Source organism: Colius striatus, chromosome Z, assembly GCF_028858725.1.
Source record: "Colius striatus isolate bColStr4 chromosome Z, bColStr4.1.hap1, whole genome shotgun sequence".
Lineage (NCBI taxonomy): Eukaryota > Metazoa > Chordata > Aves > Coliiformes > Coliidae > Colius > Colius striatus.
In genome coordinates, this window is record NC_084790.1 from 6,975,865 (window position 1) to 6,997,322 (window position 21,458).

The following is a 21,458-nucleotide window of genomic DNA, read 5'->3' on the forward strand; positions in this document are numbered from 1 at the left end:
AACTCCACAATTAGAGCTGTGAGAAGAACTGGCCAATGAACTCATCCCTGAAACTCCCCTAAGAAATCAGCAAGCAAAATATCACTGTTCTATACGAGACTGACAGTAACAAATATCTTAGTAAAGAAAACAAAATGTCTTGCATGGAAGAAATTATTATCCAGTATGTTTCATGTCAATTTTAAAAAATACAGCGCTGATAAAACTACTGGTCAAAAAAAGATAAAAGATCAAGAACTCAGTAGAGGTGACTGCAACATTCAAGAACACTATGCTACTTAACACACTATTTTCACTTTCTCCAAATCAGAGTAGTATACTAGGAACACCAAACAAATAGTGGCCTAACCTAAACAACATCCACTTACCTAATTTCTACTACTGAGAGAACCATAATGTACAATTTATTGAAAAGTATTGCTTTTTTGGTGATATGATTGTGGTATATGGTATTTTAGCATCTTTTAGGTATGAAGTACAACAAACTCTTCTTGTCTGTAAGTTAATAATACCTAAGCACACTTCCACCAAGAAGTTATTCTTACAGATTCTCACTGTGTTTGTATGCCCAAAAAAATTACATGTTTTTTTGAAGCAAGAACAACATGGCCTGTAAGCTATGGAAAAAACAATAATAAAAAAAAAAAAAAAAAAAACCCACCCCAATCTTAGAAAAAAATATAAATACAGAACAGTTTAGGCACTACTTTGAAAGTTGTCTCTTCCTCATTCCTGTCTTCTTCAACACTGCTTATATCACATAAAGCACTTGTGTAATGTGCAAAACATGCAGTCTTATACAGTGCCTAAAAAGGCTGTTTCTAATATGTTCAAACAGTTTTAAAAGCCACTTCACTGCATACATTCTGGAGTGCTTCAAGCTTTCCGATGACAGGATCATGTATGTCAGAAGCCCTGGAAGTCTGTAGCTTGTGTTATTTCAGCTCACAAAATCCCCCAGAGGGGGCAAGAAAAACAAAGAACCACAACACAAACATAAATCAGCAGGGACAGTGGGGAAGCAAAGCCGGTGCAAACAGCGAACTTACTGGTTACACGTGTGCCTTCTGTTTCCAGCAGGAATGCAGGGTACAGCTGTTCTTCACCCCAGCGCATGAGCAGGCTGTGGTTTGTGTTCTCAGCAGGCACAGGCCCAGCCCTGGGCGAGCCGGTGTGCGGAGCGGACGCTCCCCACGCAGCGGGCACGGCCACCCCTGCACCGGGCGGGGAACCCAACCAGCCGGTTCAGGCCCCGTCAGTGCCGTCATCGCATGGATGCTGAGGTGTGAGCAGGGCTTCTGCTCCACGCACCGCAGGCAGGCACGAGCCGACGATGCAACTCTAGGACAGAGCTACTTTTAGCATTCAAAAAGCAGTATTAGTCTCACACCTTTTGAGTTAGCAGCCATGATGCTGAGGTAAGCAGCCTACTCACTTCCTCAACTGATTAACACCTTTATCAGAAGTTTATGGGACATCCTCTCCCCAAATTTGGAATCTCAACTCCCTGAATATGTATTATTAATCAAGAGAAGATAGTTGGAAAGGTCACTCAAAATTGACTCATTAAAGACTATTTTTAAGCATGACAAATCTAAATAATTTATATTAATTTAGAAATTAAAAGGTGCTTCTTGAAATAGCAACAGTAACCTGCTCTTGAATGTTTATTTTTTTCTGCAGAATCAAATCAATAAAACTGTACTATATGGTTTTGGTACATTTTGATGCTTTTTTTTTTTTTTAAAAGAAGACTCCCCCATGCCACTAATAAGCCTTTCAGCCACTTTTTTTTTTTGTAATAGCCACTATGCCACCCATTATGTCAAGGTAAGAAGCAACCACTGCATAGCTTTACAAGTTGCAACTTTTCTTGTGGTCATCAGATGAGAGGCCTCGTTTACACTGCTACTTTTCAAACATGAAGATGACCTTGAGTGATGGAGACCACATCCCGTAACACTACACAAAGCCAGATCTTCCACACAGGACGCATCTTCTGTACTCCAACACCTTTCATTTTTTAATGTTTTGGTGTTTTTTTAGCAAGCCTCTCTACCAAGAAAAGCAGCACTGTTCTCCAGGCAGACACAGTTCTTGTGCTTTTCATGTGCTGGGCTACATGGTGCCAACAGTTCTGAGGGCAACTTACAGGAACATCCCCATGGTTTGCACAGACTTGCTGCAAAACATCTGTAATTTAAGGATCTATGCACCACAACACACATTTACTCTAAGGAAAACATGTAAAGGAGTTCTCAGTCCATTTAAATATTTTGCTGAATAACCTCAAAATTTAGAGATAGCTTTCCAACCTTCACAGTACAACTGGTAACACTAAAATAAATGGGTTCACTTCTGTGGACATTCCCAACCAGTATTTCAGATGCCTTCTACTCAAAGACACCTTCCTTCACAATAAGGTCTCTGTGCAAAGCTCACAAGAATAAAAATTTTGTGACAGTTAAGTAAGGTATGCAGCAGAAAAAAAGAAATCCCAGAAAATATATTGACTGTAGTAATCACTTTTTATGATAATCTGGATAAACCTGTGACAGAATTTGCAGATTGCTGTAGAAATAGTAGGGATTCAAAGATATGTAGTGACTGCTCTTTTTATTCCTGTTGTTTTCCTGTTTGTTATACAAAAAAAAGCAGACTGAATCCCCCTGTAAAACAGTGTTATTTTGGATGACAGCTAAAAGTAACTAATCTCAAATTTTAATATTTTCCTCTGAAAATATTAAAGATCAGTCGAGTGTGAAATAAAAATAATCCTTAGTGAATTTCCACTGTTGCTGAATTCTTCCAGCAGCACTTCAATAAACTGTCCATGAAAGTAATATGGGCAAAGATCCTACACTAAGCTACAGCACCAAGCAACAACAACAAAATAGCTACTCATTGAGAGTAATGCCAAATATCTGCTACATAAAAAGCAGCAAAATTTCATTTGGTATCAACAGAATTACCATATAAAATACAAAGATCAAAGACAGATAGCTGGATCCAGCCGCATTCAAATATTAGTGCCTTCTATTAAGAGCCATGCTTGAACACTGAGCTAGAAATTTGCCTTCCTGTTGGCTATAGAACTGGCAAAACCAATTAAAGGTGTATAAGAAAATGCAGCAGCACTTGTAAGCTACCTTCTGCAGAGTAACGAGGCGAGTTCAGCTTTTCCTGCTGCCTGCTAATAATGACCTCCTGGTCTGTGCATCTTGGCAGTCAATGTATACATGAAAAGGCTGCTCATGAGCAACAAGGAAATATTCCTGATGACCATAACCTCACTTGAATCTAACTCTTCACTCCATGTATCTCACAGGGCACTACAAGGCATGAGTTTACTGAAGACACCCTGGTACAAAATAACAGTCAGACAGGACGTCACATCAAAAAGGAAAGAAAGATTTGTGGCAGATAGAAAGAAGTCAGAACATCTATTTCAGGCCTTGAGTCATACAGAAACCAAGCACATCAAGGCTGCTATTACACTTCCTAGGTGTCCTTAACAGAGTATTTAGAAGCCATACTGATATAAAAAAGAGAAGAGACTCAGAACTTATTCCTTACACCACATGGACATATATGCAGCTGAATAAAATGCCTGTAAGAAGACATTGAGTAGATGTAGTGAATAAATATTGCCTGAAATGCCAGGACTTCAACAGTGAAACAATAAAGAGCACAGAGATAAAAATAGGACACGAAGAATGCCAGTTTAGATACAAAGTGAAATGAAAACGTAGCCAGCCAGATAAGAGCCCACTCTTAGGAGTACTCCACATCACAGGATACCATTACAGCAAAATTAAACCACCCACAGATTAGCCAGGCATCAGGCAATGACAAGTACGCATCACACAAAAGTTCCTGTAACTTAAATGCAGAAACAGGTGAACCAAGCAGAACACAAGCCATAAGTTTCTATTACTCATTAACTGAAGGAAAAAATATGTGAGCCATAACATAAAGGCTGCAAAAAATTCCCTGGCTATTTAATTTCACCACAGAGTAAGAGTAGGTTAAAAAAAAGAGCAGTTCTAGAAGGAGTAACTGAACTGCCCCATGTCACTCACCTCCTCAGTGAAGTTAGAAGTTTATCTGGGATAAGGTACATTAAAGTATTAATGACCAAGTAATTGAAAGTGATTTTGCACATAGGATACATTAAAGCTACAGAAGGGAAAAAATTAAACGAAGAAACAGCAGTCTCAAAGTTGTCTAAGAACTGGTTGAGTAACTTTGATTGCATTAAAAGATTTGACCTAATTTTGCAGCAAAAGAGAAAATGCTGCCTTGTTTTTTCAATAAATACTTATTCTCCTGTAGAATTTCCATTAAAAGAAAAAATCCATGCAAAATTTACCTTTTCAATAGGTATTTTTAGAGACAAATAGAAAAAGAAGGGTGGAAGAGAATATAGCTGGACAAGTGACTTTAAAAAATATGGGTGGCAATAACTACAAGACCAACAGAAAACTCAGAAATTTATTGTGCTAAGTAACACTGCAGAATGGCAGAAGGTGGTTACAATTAAATGATATCATTAAGAGAAGGCTTAGCCTAAATGAAGAAAGGTATTCATGGCCAAGTGTGAACTACAGACATAAAACTGAAAACAGCTATTGATTAAGGGTCAGTATTAGACAGCATGAGGTATGTATTTTCATAGTACATCATCTTTACCAGTAAATATTTTGAAATGTCACGGAAACTAGAGCAGCATCAACTGCTGAATAAAATAGTATCAGTTATCACAGAATCACAGAATGGCAGGAGTTGGAAGGAACCTCTAAAGATCATTCAGTCCAACTCCCCTGCTCAAGCAGGTCTGCCTACATCACTTCACTCAGGAACATATCCAGGTGGGTTTTGAAAACCTCCAGAGAGGAGCCTCCACACCCTCCCTGGGCAGCCTGTGCCAGGGCTCCCTCATCCTCACAGGAAAGAAGTTTTTCCTTAAGTGGAACTTTTTGTGTTCCAGCTTTTGTCCATTACCTCTAGTCCTTTTAAATACTTTAAATATCTTTTAAGTATTAATGAGATCACCTCTCAGTCTCATCTCCTCCAGGCTGAACAGTCCCAGATCCTGCAGCTTTTCCTCATTAAGAAAGATGATCCAGTCCCCTGATCATCTTGGTGGCCCTGTGCTGGACTCTCTCAAGAAGTTCCCTGTCCCTCCTGAGCTGGGGAGCCCAAAACTGGACACAGGACTCCAGGTGAGGCCCCACCAAGGCAGAGTAGAGGGGGAGAAGAACCTCCCTCAACCTACTGGCCACACTCTTCTTGATGTATGCCAAGATACTATTGGCTTTCATGGCCATAAGGGCACATTGCTGGGTCATCATAAACTAATATAAAGCAATTGCTAGCAATTACATTATGTGACATTTTTTCATGACACTACCTTCCAATTCTTATGGTCAACAGCACCACTGGAAATTGTACCTTGCACACTTAGTGTAAAAGGTGCACTTATAATAGAAAGAATACATACAGAAAACAAACAAACAAAAATCCCCAAAAAAAACCCAAAAATGCTTAAAGATGTGTTAGGGAGCAAATTATATGTCAGCTTCCACAGGACTATGCAGCTAGTGACTGATAACATGGAAAGGCTTTACTCAAGATTGTCCAAGCCTGTGCATCTGTCATAGGAACTACATATGAGTGACTACATCCAGCTTAAATGGCAGCAGAAAGGCCCTGGTAAAATGCAAGGAACAGAAAGAAAAGTGACAAAAGCGGTGGTCTGTCTTTAGTTATAGACAAGGCAGTGAAAGAAAGGTACAACAGGATTTATATCCTTGTGTCTTCATTGAGTAGAAAAATAGTAACTTAGGTATCACAGAAGTATCTTTAAGAGTATTATTTTACAAAAGCATTGTTTAAGAAAATAAAAAATTGCATGCAAAAGCAGAAACATTTCCTGCTGACAAGATTTTTTGAACAATGGGGTACCTCCAAATACAGAATACTGTGGCAAATTCTATTGACTGCTCATTCTACTTTGGTTCAGGCTGACTAAGGAGGAACTTGCCTCACATCCGGGGAGTGGTGACTGGAGAGCCTCTGGCTCATGTACAGGTGAGTGAAGATGTCTCAAAAAATACTTTAAAAGGTGCTTTTGAAATTGAAAGTGCAAGATAACTGAACTACAGAAGAAAATACCAGAGCTAAAATGAAGACATCCATCTTATCTATACATTTGTCTAGCAGCCAACTACTTCACTCCTTAAATGTTACCTTCAAGACTGTCTCAGTTTGAGCTCTCCTTGAATTCCAGCTGGGCTGCACAGCAGGTGACTCACCTCTTGCACACAGATGCCTTTCAAGGTTAGAGATTCCTTATCTGAGACTAAGAGACCCTTCCTTACCCAAGGTGATGAGATCCCCTTCTTCTGACAGATTCTTGGCAACTGACTGATAGCATATAGAATTAAGGCTATGATACATAACTAATCCATGTAGTTAGTATTATTATGAACATTGTATAGGTAATTCCATTAGACATAAACCATTGTTCAAGTCTGAGACTAAGACTGGACCCAGCTGCATCTGGGCTACAAAAGGAGTTTAGAAAGCAATGAGGTCCAACCTCATGACTCAACAGGAGGGCCCTCTTACTCTTCGCGTCTTTGGTCTCTGTGTGAATCATTCTAACTCAATTTTCCTTTGTATGCTTTTTCCATGCAGTAATTAATGTGGTGAACCTTGCCATCAAACCTATTACATGCCGTCAAACCACTGTTAAACTTTGTTAAATTTCATCAAAAACTTATTGAACTGTCAAATTGCTATTTTATCTCAATAGAATTTACTGCTGCTTTTCTGGCTGAGGTGCATTCCACTCATCCATGACAAATACACACCTAACAGTGACTAGCAACTACAGCCATGAATTCACATGAGTGACTACCATCAGAAAGTGTGGTTTTGACTCCTTATTTCCACACTGTGCAAGACCTGAGAACACTTAATGTGACCCCTGCTTCTCTTCAGGGAGCATCAGCTGCACTTGTATGGAAGTAATCTTTAGTACTTATACCTCTTACACTAACTTCCTGAAGGACTGAACTCCTCCAGGAGCTACAAAAGCAAAGGCAGCTGTCAGTGGTTCCATCTCATCACGTCCACGGAGTGTATAGAACCCAGACACACAAACCTTTCTTCACCTAAGGGTGAAGAAAGAACCCCGGATTCATCTGAAATTTGCCACTGATATCAATGTGACTGGGATTTTTTGAAAGCAACCAAGAGACTAACAACCTGTGAAAGGGGAGAATGTTAACAAATCCATTTCCTCATGAAGCCAACACTGGCATTCTGCTGGCTTCTGTTCCTCTTTCATTTCAATTCCCTACAATTTCTAGCAAGACATGAAGAGCATCCGTGTTGAATGCTGACAAACAAACAGCTTTCTGTCCCCTTGCAGGAGATGCAATTGTATCATATCCTCTTTACCTTTAAATAAGTCTTTCCTTAACTTACCTGAACAGCAGGAGGTGCTCCACCTGTCTGTACTTTGGGGGGTTGACTGTCATTAGCACTTGCTGGTTTCTTCTACAAAACAAGAGAAAGACATAATAAACATCACAAATGTTGACTATGAAAAGCCAAGTAAAACTGCAAACAAACAAAAAAAGGTACACTAAAAAAACACCCATTAGAACATTTTATACAAGTCATTCAGAAATAAATTTTCATAAATTTTCCCATGTAACTTTAATTCACAGAGACTTGTTTCATGACAGTTTTGCCTAGCCCAGAATGGGCTGAGTTCTCTTAAACTGTTTTATGGACAATGCAGGAATTTGTGCTATTTCCTCTGGCAGAGCGACTCCATTTCAATTAACGGAGCAACAGTAATCGTACATTCTTTATTGAAAACTGTCAATGAAAATAAGATGGGTAAGCTATTGCTGTACAGACATACCCTGAAGGCTAACACAAAAGGTAACATTGCACCTGAGGCAGGGAAGTAAATATAAAAACTTAAATGCAAAATGATAGTTTTTCTAGCTAATAATTATTCTTGCAACTGATACAAAACCATGGCAAAACAGTTTTTGACCAATGCAATGCCATTACTATCAAGTACCACTAAGTATTGCTGCAAAAACTCAGCAGTTGCTGAAATCACATCTAATGAAGCCTGGGAAAATAAGCAGTTGGTAACGAACAGGGCAATAAACATCACATTTTTGGAGGCAGCAGATGGGTGAGACCTATTAATTAAATTAATTGGAAGCTCAAGACTTGTAACACAGCTGAAGCATTTTCACTCTACTATTTACAAGCAGAGAAGTCTGCAGAATGACCAGAGGTCACCAGCAAACTTGTAAGCAAACTCAGAAGCACCAGTTTTCAAATGATGGTACACTAGTTACTGTCACAGACTGGGAGACTTCGAGACCTCTGTCATGAAGGTAATTCCACCTCCTGTTGTCTCACTGATTCAGCTTAAAAACGAGGAGTATCTTGAATAAAAAAATCTACACATTTAACAGCCAAAATCCAGTCAGAGACAGTGACAGTGGGCCATCCTATGTCCATTTACATATGATGAATATCACATAAATGTGGCTTAATGGTACAGACTGACACAAAGTGGGATATTAACCACAAGGATTTAACATTTAATACTGGCTAGACTGGAGACAGTGACATCCAAGTAAAATTTCACAGTATGTTGCAAACTTACTGTAGTACTGATTTTTCCTGTTAAAGGGATGTGTTTCAAGTATGGCTGCCTCTATCTGACAGTCCAGCCCAGGATCCCTTGCATGGTACTGAAGCCTAGTGCTGCCCAGTGCAAACTAGTGCTACCCAGTACCTATCTGCCCAGCTACTGAAGCCAGCCCAGTGCCTGGGGACCAGGGTCTATGCCCAAGCTGAAGGATGTGATTCCAAGTTCAATCAGCAGCAAAGCCAAACACATATCCCAGAGAGACACACACAGACACATGGGAAACTGACACAGGTGGCTACTGTGCTTTCAGCACTACCCACATCACACATCAGCACCCATTGCCACATCCCTCCAGCTGGGGTTGGCAGAGGCAGGTCACTAGTGAAAGTGATTTTTCTTTATACTTTTATATATGTTTAATTGATTGATTTTTGATCATTTTTTATCAATTAATTAATTAATCTTAAAATATGTTCCATTGTTTCATATAAGTTCATGCTCAGAACAAGAATTTATTTCACTCTACTAGGTTTTATCCTAGCCCAGACTTGTGGCAAGAGGGAGGCTAGCCTTGTGCCTGAAATTTTTTAATATGTTGGTAGGCAGCATAAGGACATCTGTAAAGAAGTACTTCAACTTGTGGTTTTTGAGGGCAACATAGCTATGTTAGACATAGTCTTAGGTATTAAGGGTAAGTGGATTCTTTCAGCTCATGAGCACAGGCACAGCTGTAGACCACCAGCACAGCCTCTCTGTCCCTCCAGCACCCCTTCCAAGCCCCCCTCCTTCTGCTTTGTCACAGGTACCCTGCTTGCTGCCTGGCCTGGCTTGCTGCTTGCTGCAACTCACATGCTCGTCCCATGGGCACCCCACACTGCTGGTCCCACAGTGCTGGTGCCCCTAAAACCAGCACAGCCGCTCTGCCCACCCAGCAGCCCTGCCCACAGCTGGGGTCTGCACCTTGCCCACAGTGCAGCCCACCTGTGTCGGTGCACGGCTCACTCATCCCACACACACAGACTCCACAGCACACATGTGGGTGCTTGGCTGGCACCCTGTCACAGCACTGACCCCCTCCCACACCCTGGGCTCTCAGGTTTCCAGCCTCACCCTTGGCTTTTCGCAGTTCCTCCAGAACCCATCCACCACTGACAGTGACCAGGGGACTAGTCAGTATGAGGAAATGATGCCCCTGATGGCAGGTGACAAATCAGTGATGCACTACACTTCTGCAGAGACAGTATCAAGATGCAGAACACCTTTGCTTTTACCTCTAGTGCACGGAAGACTCGGTAAGAAGCAGCAGCCACAAATGCTTTGACTTTTAACTAAGTTACTAAGTTGTTTAAGTGCTACCTAAGAAAAGAAAAAAAAGAAAAAGAGCGGACCTCTGAAAAACGATCAGTATTCTGGGTAAGCCTTCAGTACTACAGCCCTTGCTTTGCACCTTTGGTTCAGGACCTCATAGGTCATGGTGTTCAGGACTTACTTTCAGTATCTATGTCTAGTGTAACTATAATGCTCTGAAAAAACATAAGTATTTCTTTGTAGGAGTCTTTATGCCACCTATCAACATATTAAAAAACTTCAGGCACAAGGCTAGCCTCCCCACCACCCCAAGTCCAAACTAGGATAAAACTTAATATTGAGTGAACTAAATCTTTGTTCTGAGCATGAACTTACATTAATCAATTAGGCAGCATAAACAAAAATCATTAATGCAAGAATCTATGTTTCATGGTAAGCTGAACAGCAATAGGGATAGAGGTAGTAGAGAGAGAAGAGGCAAGTAAGTTTTTCTCAAGAGCAGCAAAAGGCTGCTCTTTATGTGGAAAGTAAAGGCATCCCATCAAATAAGAATTCTGATTTATTGACAGTAGGCTAAATTCCATTTTAGTTTCCAGGCTTATCTTTCAACACTAATGTCTTTGTTATTTGTCCGTTAGTAGATTTGTCAAAGTAGAAAAACTGGCCACATCATACTACTAGGTTTGTCCTTCTTTTTCTCTTATTAAAATAATGTTATGTGCTTGCCAGCACTCTCTCCACAACACTCCCTTCGGGCAAACCAGCTCTGACACCCTTTATCAACAAACCCAGCAGAGCTTTTTCCATCTTTTCTCACTCTAAGAAGGGCAAGAGCTTTTTTTTTTTTTCCACTGTGACAGTCTCAGACACGATCAGCTGAGGAATCTCCTTGCAGCAGTACTCATGCCTCACTTCCCAAACTGATAAAAACAGCGCTAATGAATTATCAAAGCATGAATTAGAAGAATCAAGAACCTGTACAGAATTGTATGTGAAGGAATAAAAGTTGTGACATACAGGTACTTACAGTCTACACTTCAAAACAAACAGTCAAAGCATTGTTTCAGAATGGAATATTAATTCCCCCATGTTTATAAAGGGGAGATATCCTTTTGATAAGTAGATTTTCTAAGAGAAGACATGCATTAAGATTGGTGTCTAGAAATATAGATTAAATGTTTACTTTGGATTGTAACATTCAAGTGTTCACTATTGCAATAAGAATGCACACAGTACAGTTGTTTTAAGAAAAAATGAAAAATCACAAGAGGAAAGAACGTGCCATCTCTGTCTTGGAAATGACTTTGGCAACCATAAGCAGCTTTTCAGGCTTCACCTCTAAATCCTTCATTCAAGAATTGCTTTAGCAGCATTCATCTCTGTTTCTTCCTACGATAAGAAGAGCCTTGTATCATAGCAGCATCCAACAAGTACCAAAACTTAATGGAAGTAACACTATTTTTCAACTCTTTTTTTTTTGCACCTTGGCACAGAAGAACCAAAACAGAAAAGAAAGGAAAAAAGCTGGTGATGTATCCCCCAGAATTCCATCATTCTTTCACCAAGATTGGGCCACACTCCCCTGCAGCCACCATGTTCTCCAAGCATGTTGGGGCAGAAGGGGAGGCATCCCCAGCCAAACCCCTGGTGCTTTGTGCAGGGAGAAAAAACACTCAAACAATACAGATTAAAAAATATTAATTTGGTACCAAAGTAGAAATAATCTTACAAAGCTCCAGGCAAAGTTACATATGTACCTCCATAATTCAGACCAGTAGCACCACCCTGAAAGATTTTTACCAGTCATATGCCCCTGGAGTTACTAATGCTTCTTCTGGATAATGAATCCTGCATGACAAGCATCAGGATCAAATGCTATCACTGAAATCCTGATGTTAGAGCAAAGAAAAAAATCTAAAAGGGCCATAATGCCTCATCGCCAATCATCACTGTCATCCTGTCAAAGTAAAGAATTTATTTCCTTTTAGATAAAGAATAATGAGCTAGCAAGCAGCACATACTTTGTCTACACTGCTGTAAAGTACAACTTGAAATGGCAGGGTGTGTTAGGGAGGGTCATTTCATACCAATTCTAGTTAAATATGGGCCCACTCCAAACTGGTGCTTTCAATTCCTGGAATATATGGCCCTGTCTTCCTTTTAATATCACATTTTTACATTCAGACACCAATAATGAAAAGGCTAGATTTTTATACTGATACAGAAGCCTTCTTTGCTAAGCCTCTCTATGACAGATTACATGCAGTTATTAACAAAGGCATGCATCCATTTAAAACTGAGAAGAGGGTATTTCAAAGCACAATTACATACACAGAATTTGGTTTGCATCCATCTTATGAGTCATACACATGGTCACGTATTAAAGCACACTGTGCGCCATGGGCAGCCCTCTGAAGGGTATTCAAAAACAGGACAGTAGGACCATGCAAGTCATTGCAACACAAGACCTGCCTTACGGAGTCTGGCTAAGCTTCACACATCCAATCTTCCTGTCTCTAGCAGTAGCCAACAGCAGACATAAAAGAAAACTAGTGATGTAGAAATAAGTTGGTTACTTGTTGATAATCCTTCCAAATACTCTTCCTCTCAAATAGATCTCCATATCTGAGTGGATGTAAAGCTTCAGTAGTGCTGCTGAAATGAGGCCAACTACTATGATGGTGTCTTTCCTTTGCTAACATACATTAGGTAATGAAGTGGAGGAGATTAATCTTTCCAAGAGCAAAATGGCCCTGTGAAGTAGGATCTCACAGTCCTGTCCCTTCCAAAACTCATGTACAACTTTTCTCTCTCATGATAGGTGCAATGGCATTGAGTGTTAGTGCAACTAATGCTACTAAGTATCTACCACATGCTACTGTGAAGGATCAGGGTTGAAAGTAAAACAGGTATATATGGCCTTAAGACCATATTTTATGTTTTGTTTTCAGAAACTGAACAGACTAAGTTCCCAAAGGAAGAATTGTAACCTTAGTACTGTGGTAAGCTTTATGCTTCTAGCCACTGAGCAGAAGAAAGGATGGACCCTTGGGAAGAGAAGCAGGGAAGGACTTAATGCATCTTCCCTTACTCTCAAGGCTAGTCAGCCAACAAACAGAATGGAGGTTGCTGGAAACAGCTGCTGAACTCATCTGCTGTGTCTCTCTTCCAGCCAGTCAGAAAGCTCTAGCTGCGTGCCTTCACTGTCAGCCACTCCAGCATTGTACAACACAGTGCATTTTAGAAGGGTCATTTTTAAGTGAGGAGGGGATGGAAGCTGAAGCTGCCAGCTACGCTACTGATAACACGCAGGAAGGGAGGCCTGCTGCACAATGCAGAGGTAAAGGCTCATTGCCTTCGTTGGGTTCATGGCACAGCTGCAAGGATCAGCTTGGGCTCAGTGACCTGGTTTCTCTTCTCTTTTATTGACCAGCTGGATGATCCTTAGTCAGTGAAATCCAGCTCTGTGCTTCAGCAGCTCCCCTTCATTTCATCTATGGCACTCTAGTCTCCTTTATACAATACTTTAAGATCTAAGGATGGAAGTACTGCATGATACTTAAGCAGTAAGTAATTTGCAACTTCAAGATTGTGTACTTGCTGAAGAAACAGTCTTAGAAACGAACGTCTCTTGGTACAACATAAAGTGCATGTACTCCCTGCTATAATTGCATGTAATTCCAAAAGTAAAGTGTTATTAAATAGATCACCTTGACACTGGTCATTCCTCACTCTTTTAAGGCATTATTATTGTATTGTATTACAATGCTAGAAATAGAAAAATATTACGGAGCCATTTAATCACAACACCTCTGTGCAAGTGCATGTCTTATCAATCAAGTTTCTATTTACAGCAAATCTGTTGTGCTTTTTGCAACTTACTTTAAAGTCTCCAAGAAGAAAATACTTGAGAAGCCTATTCTATCCCCTAACAATACTGATTTTGAGTTCTCCCTGATGTTGTGGCTCATTAGCATCCCCTACTCAAATCTGTGTCGAGCCTTTCCTTTACAAAGTTTTATGCTTCTCTCACTCCTTCAGGACTACATATCCAAAGAATCTGAGACAGGGAGTATCTTGTTATTTTTAGTTAATCAATGAGCATACAGGCTTTTAAAATTTTCCCTTCAATATGAACTCTTCAAAGACTTTTGTATTTTCTAGTCATTTTTAAAGTACATTACCAAACCTTCCTAGACAAGGTTATCCATAGAGACATTATAAATTTTTGCTTCAAAAATTGAACACTACAGGAATAACCTCCAACTGTCAAACAAAAATGTAGCATAGCAGGCTCTTAAGAAAGCTGTAAAAAGATTTTGAGGTGCCATCTCAACTCCTTAAAAAAATCAGGGTGTTCAGGCAGTTGATGTGAATCATGGTGGAGCTAATGCCATTACACCAGCCCAAGAAAAAGTGGCCTACTTTCACTTTTAAGCATTGTGAAGTCAAGGTAATTTGCAAGAGAAAACACATAAATAGTATTCTAAGGACACAAAAAGCAAAAGCATCAGGATGATAAACTTAGTAACAGCCCTCTTTTGCTAGACAGAAAAAGGCCTTCTCAGTGAGAGGTCAGAAACAGGAACTCCACAACCCAAACTACAGGCTTCAACTCACACACCTCCCACAAAGAACTTAGCACTTCTATATTAAGAGCAACAATGTGCAGCCAAAGAATTTGGCATTAAACTAAGATTGTATAAAAGAACAATACTATTTAAGAAAAAAACTAAACTGTCTAGAGAGGAAAGGAGGAACCTGTTCCCAGGTTAGACAAGCATTCCTTGGTATTTGGACAGGAAATGAAGGTAATTGCTTTAATCATATACTTCAGAGGATGGTAATAAAAGGGTTCACTGGCCTAGATTTGCAGTACAGTTAAACACATCACAGCTTAGATAAAGTTATTTTCCAAATAGCTTCTATTATAAATGAAGCATCAGGTACACCTATTTCTGCCTTCCCTATATCAACAACTGACATTTGAAGCCAACAAGTAGACAACTACTAACACATCTCTATGAATTCTTCTCTGAATTTGCTCTCACCCTTCCCTGGGGAAGCACTGCTCCTGTGTGAAGCAGTAGGGGCTGTTGGGGAACTAAAAGTCAGCACTAGCACCTTCTCTTTGCAGTACCAGCCTGATTCACTGCTGGACATGAGGACTTACCTCTCAGTGGCTAACAGGGCTTGTGGCTGCTGGGAGAGAAGTGACCCTTTCCCAATACCAATCCAAACACTGCCTGCAACCTATATAGCTTCTGACTAAATGTTGAAAATTGCTGCTATGATCAGGCTATAAAATTGTGTAAACTCAATGCTGTAACGCAGCAAGGAGTTTTGAACTGAAAATATCAGTTCCTGACATGGCAGTACCTTGGAAAATAAGGAGTTTTTTTCTAAAATACAGTGCTGACCACATATTTACAAGTGTGTCAGGAGATGGCCCAGACATGCAACATCTAGGTATGAACCTGAGTTTGCATCTTTGGAAAAATAGCCAGGACACAGATAAGGTGGAAAGCTTCACAGGGTACTCTCACTTCATCCATATGTCTGGACTTCGAAAAAACTGGACCATCAGATGTGTCTCACAGTGTACCTGCACTGCAGAACAAACACATTCACAGAGACCATGTCCACCAATACTATGTGCAAGGAAAAAGATAAATAAATAATTTCAGTAGGCTGCTCAGCAGCACAATACAAAACTACGTTCTCAGAGGGAACACCAAGTGACTAAAGTCAACACTCAGTTACCTGAAAACTTCACTATCAAAAGACAAAAATCTGTATACCATGAAATTCATGACCAAGTTTTCTTCTTAATATGTTCAAACACTTGAATTTACCTCTGCCACTTCTGCTTTCTTCTCTTCCGATTTGGAAGAAGCTCCACTTGCCTTCTTGTCACCATGCTGTAAGTAGACAAAATAGATGCGGAGTTATCAAGATCTTAAATTACACCTTCTAAGTACAGAAATTCCCAAACATCTTAGTGCATGTACTATTCCTTTCACCTACCACACTAAAATAGAAGGGAGCATTCTACGCTTTCCTTCTCCCTAATAGACATGATGGACAACCTGCTGGACAACTTCAACTGAAATCAGAGTTGCAAAGTCATGACTTCCAAGGCAGTATACGTAACATGACTATTCTCATGAAAAGTTCTGGAAGATAATCATCTTGTCACTCCTTCCTCACCAGCACAGCACTCTCCAGTACTGGCTTTGGAAATGCTGTCAGTCCCATGGGGTTCAGCAGAAACCCGACAATCCATAGAGAGACCAACGTGACGCATGCAGTCATGAATGAGCACCTGCTCCAACATCTGGACTTCCTTCACATACATTAAAATGCTCATTATGGCCAGTCGTCCTCATCTGGAAGAAAGCTAGAATTCTGCTGCTGATACACAAAAAAAGAAATGCTGTTAACAGTTCAGGCACAGGTGCACGTTACGAAACACAGTTCTTCCAGGTTCTCCAAACCTTCTCTGTCTTTCATTCCCTCCAAGACTTTTAACCTCTTGCCTTCATCTCATTTGCTTTTCATACCATTTGCTCCCAAGACCCGACAATGTACAGAAAGACAAGAGTTTATTCAGCATGCACACTGGCACTCAGTACACGCTTTATTTACTCTCTACATCTCTGAAAAGTGGGAACACGGTGTCTCAGAAAAAATCTTTCTTTAAAGCATGTAAAAAAGAAGTAAAAAGCAAGAAGTTTTACCAGGAACATAAAAGGCAAAATAATATAGCTATTATCTAATATCTCAGCTACTGTAACTTCCCACAGCAATTGTGACATCTGGGAATGAGGATTTGTGTCTGGTTTGTTTTGTTAAATAAAGGCAGGAGATGATTTGAGACCCATTTATTCCCTCCTGTTTTGAGGACTGAGCAGCAGGAGGTGAAGCATGCTAACCCACTCAAGTAATGAGCTCCTACAGATTTTTCGTTACATGGCTATAGGGAGAAAGTAATGATCCATGTATCATTACACCATATTCCACCAGAATGTGTTCAAGCACATCAGCAGACAGGCTGGGAAAATAGTATAGCTGAACGAACAAATAAAACTAAAAAAGCTGCATGTCTCTAATCTGTTTCCCTTGTGGCAGTACATGGCAGAAATTTCAATATTTGTTTCAGATAACCTCTAATAATTCAAGTTTTTAAAATGAGTTTAGGCATGCTAAGATACAAGTTTAAAAATTGGAAGTGCTATTCTCATACTCCAATTGTGCCTCCTCAGAGGGAAAACAAGCGCCATAGGTTGTCCTTTTGAGTAAGAAATTAATTGATGCCCTGCCCCATGATGGTACTTTCAGTATAGACACAATTAACCCAGTTATCTGTGCTTTTTACTGAAACAATAAAAGCACACCACACAGATACCAGTAAAGCAGCATCAGTGAGCAAGCTCTTACTGACAAAATAGTAACTCTAGAGCCAGCACTGCCCAGCAAAACTCTGTTGTGCAGACAGGGCTCTGTTCCTAAACAGATACTCAGGGCATCACAACACCCTTAATCCAGCCAATTCAGATAATAAAGCAAGCACATCTTCCCGCACATTGCATGTATTTTACTGCTTCTTTACTCGTGGACATAGCTTTAAAAGAAGCAACTTCAATAAAAGCATAGATTTTTTTTTCATTTATTAAACTGAACTATAGAATGCAGGAGCTTCACTCGGTTCCCACTGAATGTCTCAGACTGTGATCAGGACCAAATCTGGTGTCACCCTTCCTCCCTAAGTCCATCTCATTTTCACACTAAGAAAACCTGGACCAGATAGAATACAATGCTAATAAGGCACATAGTTCCAGCACTATGAAGAAAGGGACAGGCTGTGTCCAAGCAGATGGATGGAACTTGGGGTGCACCTCTCAGGTGGCAAGGCTTCTGCATTTGCCCACCTCACCAGAGACCTCTCTCTTCCCAGACCCAGTGTGGGAGGGTCAAGTACTTGGGGGATTCTCCTAACCACTCTTCACACAGAACACCAACTCCAAGGCCCTGAGAGACACCAACATGGCTTCATTGGCCAGAGAGGACAAGGAATGGACCAGGAAAACGGACCACAACTTTGCAACTGCTAAACTGAAGTCAGAGAGAGTTTAAAAACCCATTCACTGTTTCCTCCATAAGGCTTTGTCAAACAGCACCTGTAATAATGACACTTTGACTTAAAGACCAGCTACTTCAACAGTGGGAACAAAGCACATTTGGCCCAATTAAAGTAATTTTTTGGTTGGAGTCACACAATGTGTACACGTCAAGCACACTGACACTCTCTGGCCTCAGATACTAAAACTGCCTGTTAAAGTTATTACCAAACTTGTAACCCTGCCATGCTGAGGAGGTAACCTGGGAAAGCACAACTTCCTAATGCACCTTCTGAGAAGGCCACACTGGCTCCCTAAACAGCTGTTGACTTTTCCTTTGGGCATTCCTTCCCTCTTCTGCTCATCTTTCCATACAACATCAAAAAAACATACCCATAACCAAGACAGTGAGCAGATGTGAATAGCTGCAGTTCTGTCACACAAACCATGGGTGTACAGCTGAAGTTATATTTTTACTTTCACTAGCGAGCTAACAGCAATTTCTTACAGTTCTTAAGTTAGCTCAAAATATTTTCCAAATTTACTAAAAACAAAACACACAAACCCACCTATAATCACATGTTCACAAAATACACAAGTACTACAAACAAGAAAGTTCATCCTGAGATCCTCATCCTGTTCTACAGTTCAAAAAAATGTCATAACACTATTACTTTACAGACACACCTTTAACTTCCAATTCAAAGAGCATTCATAAACTAGAAAGTATTTGGCCTAGATGAAAAGCACAGAGAAAAATACTAACAACTGAACACACAACTGGATCCTTAGCCCACACTTGCAGAAATCAGACCTCAACTAAAGGTCTTGCTTCAAGACTTAACTTTTAAACCCTAGAAGCCGCATCAGCATTAACAAGCCTTTGGTCCAAAGCCATGGCAAAGCATCTTGGAGGACTGCAGTGACAACATGCTCAGTAACTGTGTGAGAAGGCAAGTCTCCTTGCATAACTCTCAGGGGAAGACAACCAACTCTGCATTACAGATATTAAAGGAGATATATCACTACACATGGATTGGAATCTGACCTCTGTTTTCCACTGAAACTGGGAAGAAGACAGATGTCTTTGAAGCTGCTCAGAAAACTGCCAAACAACAAAAGGTGTTAGAGCAACTACAATCAAGCAATATAAGAAATGGAAAGGTGAAAATGAAATTCTTCTTAAAGCCAATCCACACTGCCTTAAACATATCACCCAGTAAAAACCTTAGCAGAGCAAACAGCGAATCTCTTTTGCATCTATTTTTCTCTCCCACCTTTTCTTCTGCCCTTTCTCATTCTTTAGGTCATAGGTTTTCCAGTCTATCCCATGTGACACGTGAACAAGATAAGAGAAGACTTTAGTCTCACAAAACCCCCACTGGTCCTGTGCTGCTGCTAACAATCCTAATGGTGGGTTTCCACTGCACTATGTGGAGAAAGCCTTTCCTTACCCCATCACAGGTAGTCATGTTGCCTTAGTCTCTTTTCTTACCTTGGATTCAGTGACCTGGGACTACTAAGGCCTTTAACACTTACTGTCATAACTTAACGCAGCAATTTCCAAACTTTCATCCTTGTGACTCTGTGTCATCTCCACCAGATTCTATCACCAGTTTCACTCCACACAATGAATGATACTTGAAAACATTACTAAGCCTTGATCCAGGCTACTTAGAGTAGTTTAAAAGTACAAAACCAAATGTGACAGGTTTCATCTATATTCTTCTATATCTAGGAAATATGATAAAGCGATGTCTCCTCTGAGAGCCACCTTACAAAATGCTTACTTTGTGTAAAACTTCAAGAGAATGCAAACTTTTTTTCATTACTCCATAGAGAAACCAATTGCTTCCTCATATGATTAATAAATTACAAAGATGACTTTTTAAAGTAACTCCAGGTTCGTCATAGTAATGAGCAAAGACTCAAGTCCAGCCAAACTGCATGAAGCCATCAGAGCACTGTGGCTTACTCAGCAAGCAATGATTGTTCCTGGCAACTCCACCACCCACCTGGAAACATGTTTCTCAAAAAAAAAAGGCACACTGCAGAGTTTTTTCCGGAGTAGAAACAATTCCATAAAAACTCTGCTTTATGTTTCAAATTGCCGTGTGTTGACCAGGGAGTATACTTTCGTCAGCTAGGGATCTTGCATTACTCGGAAGATGACGAAAAACAGTCAAGAGCATGAAAAAGCCTGCTTTTGATGCGTCGCTTGTAGAAGACCGTGGAGTGATGTGGAAATGCACCCAAAGAACGCCCTGTTCTCATTTGACCTGAAATCCTACCACATAAGCGCTGACAAAAAGCGTTACCTGCCTCCACTCACCACAGAAATCCTTTCCTTATCCCTTCCTAAGCGTTCTTGCCAGCAATGGGACGGAGCCTTGGGCACCCCGCCCGCGGGAGCCCTCCCTTCCCTTCCCCACCCCGACCGCTCCCCGCGAGTGGCCCAGGCTACCCCGGGCCCGCCGCGGCTCGCTCCCCGGCCCGTACCCCTATTTACCATGGCGTACCACCACCTCGCAAAGGCCATGGCGCTGCCAACTCTCCTCGCGCTCGGCACGGCAGGGCACGGCAAGGCACGGCAGGGCACGGCAGGGCCCGGGCCGCGCCCCGGCAGCCGCCTCCGCCCCAGGGCGGCACCCGCCGCGGGGCCCAAGAGCGAGGCGGCGCCGCGGCCCCGCCGGAGCCCTGAGGCGGCCGGGCAGCGCAGTCGGGCCGCCGCCAACCCCCCCGCGCCCAGCGCCCAGCCGCCCTCGCCCCACCTTACCGCCGCGGGCGCAGTGGGGGGTGGCCTCCTCCCCGTCCCGGGCTGCGACATGGTGGCGGGGCTGCCTGCCGCCTGTCCCCAAAGCTGCTGCGGGCTCCGGGGAAGCGGGAGACTTCAGGTCGCAGTTCTCAGCGGTTCCGACAACACGGCCGTTGGGGCGGCGGCCGGTCCCTCCCCTTCCTGCCGGGGCCGGCCCGGGCCGGGGCCCGGGCCGGGGGGGGGCCCGCGGGAGAAGCGGGCAGCAGCCGTTGGCCGGGACTCGGGCCCCGGCTGAGGCGGGTGGGCGGGTACTGGCCGTGAGGCGGCGGCCCCGGCGCCCCTCACCCTGCCCGGGCGGGTGACAAGACGGCACTGTCCCGGAACAAGAGTGGCTTTTCTTAAAAGTTTTATTGTGGGGAAAAGAAAATGTACAAATACTTTTACCTCTCTCAAAGTGGGTCGCTCAAACTGTCCTCTTGGAAAAGCGTTAGGTTTAGACACCTAACACTCACCTGGAGGTTGGCACCAGGGCAGCTCGGAGCAGGGGATGAGCCCCGCAGGTGCTTGTGACGGCTAC

General features: G+C 41.7%; 1 protein-coding gene across 4 annotated transcripts in view; it reads right to left on the reverse strand.

Annotated features, from left to right (window-relative positions):
* Nucleotides 1–21,071, reverse strand: part of CAST (calpastatin) — a 61,018-nt gene extending 39,947 nt beyond the window's left edge. For 3 of the 4 annotated variants that reach the window (XM_062018214.1, XM_062018215.1, XM_062018213.1), the window contains exons 1-3: nt 20,903–21,071; nt 15,862–15,927; nt 7,498–7,569 (exon numbers count right to left, since the gene is read on the reverse strand). In XM_062018214.1, the coding sequence (XP_061874198.1) occupies nt 7,498–7,569; nt 15,862–15,927; nt 20,903–20,953 (189 nt within the window). In that variant the 5' untranslated portion in view covers nt 20,954–21,071. Of the gene's footprint in view, nt 1–7,497; nt 7,570–15,861; nt 15,928–20,635; nt 20,713–20,902 lie in introns of those variants that run through there. The other variant, XM_062018216.1, reaches the window with a different exon arrangement.
* Between the last annotated feature and the right edge of the window lie 387 nt (nt 21,072–21,458).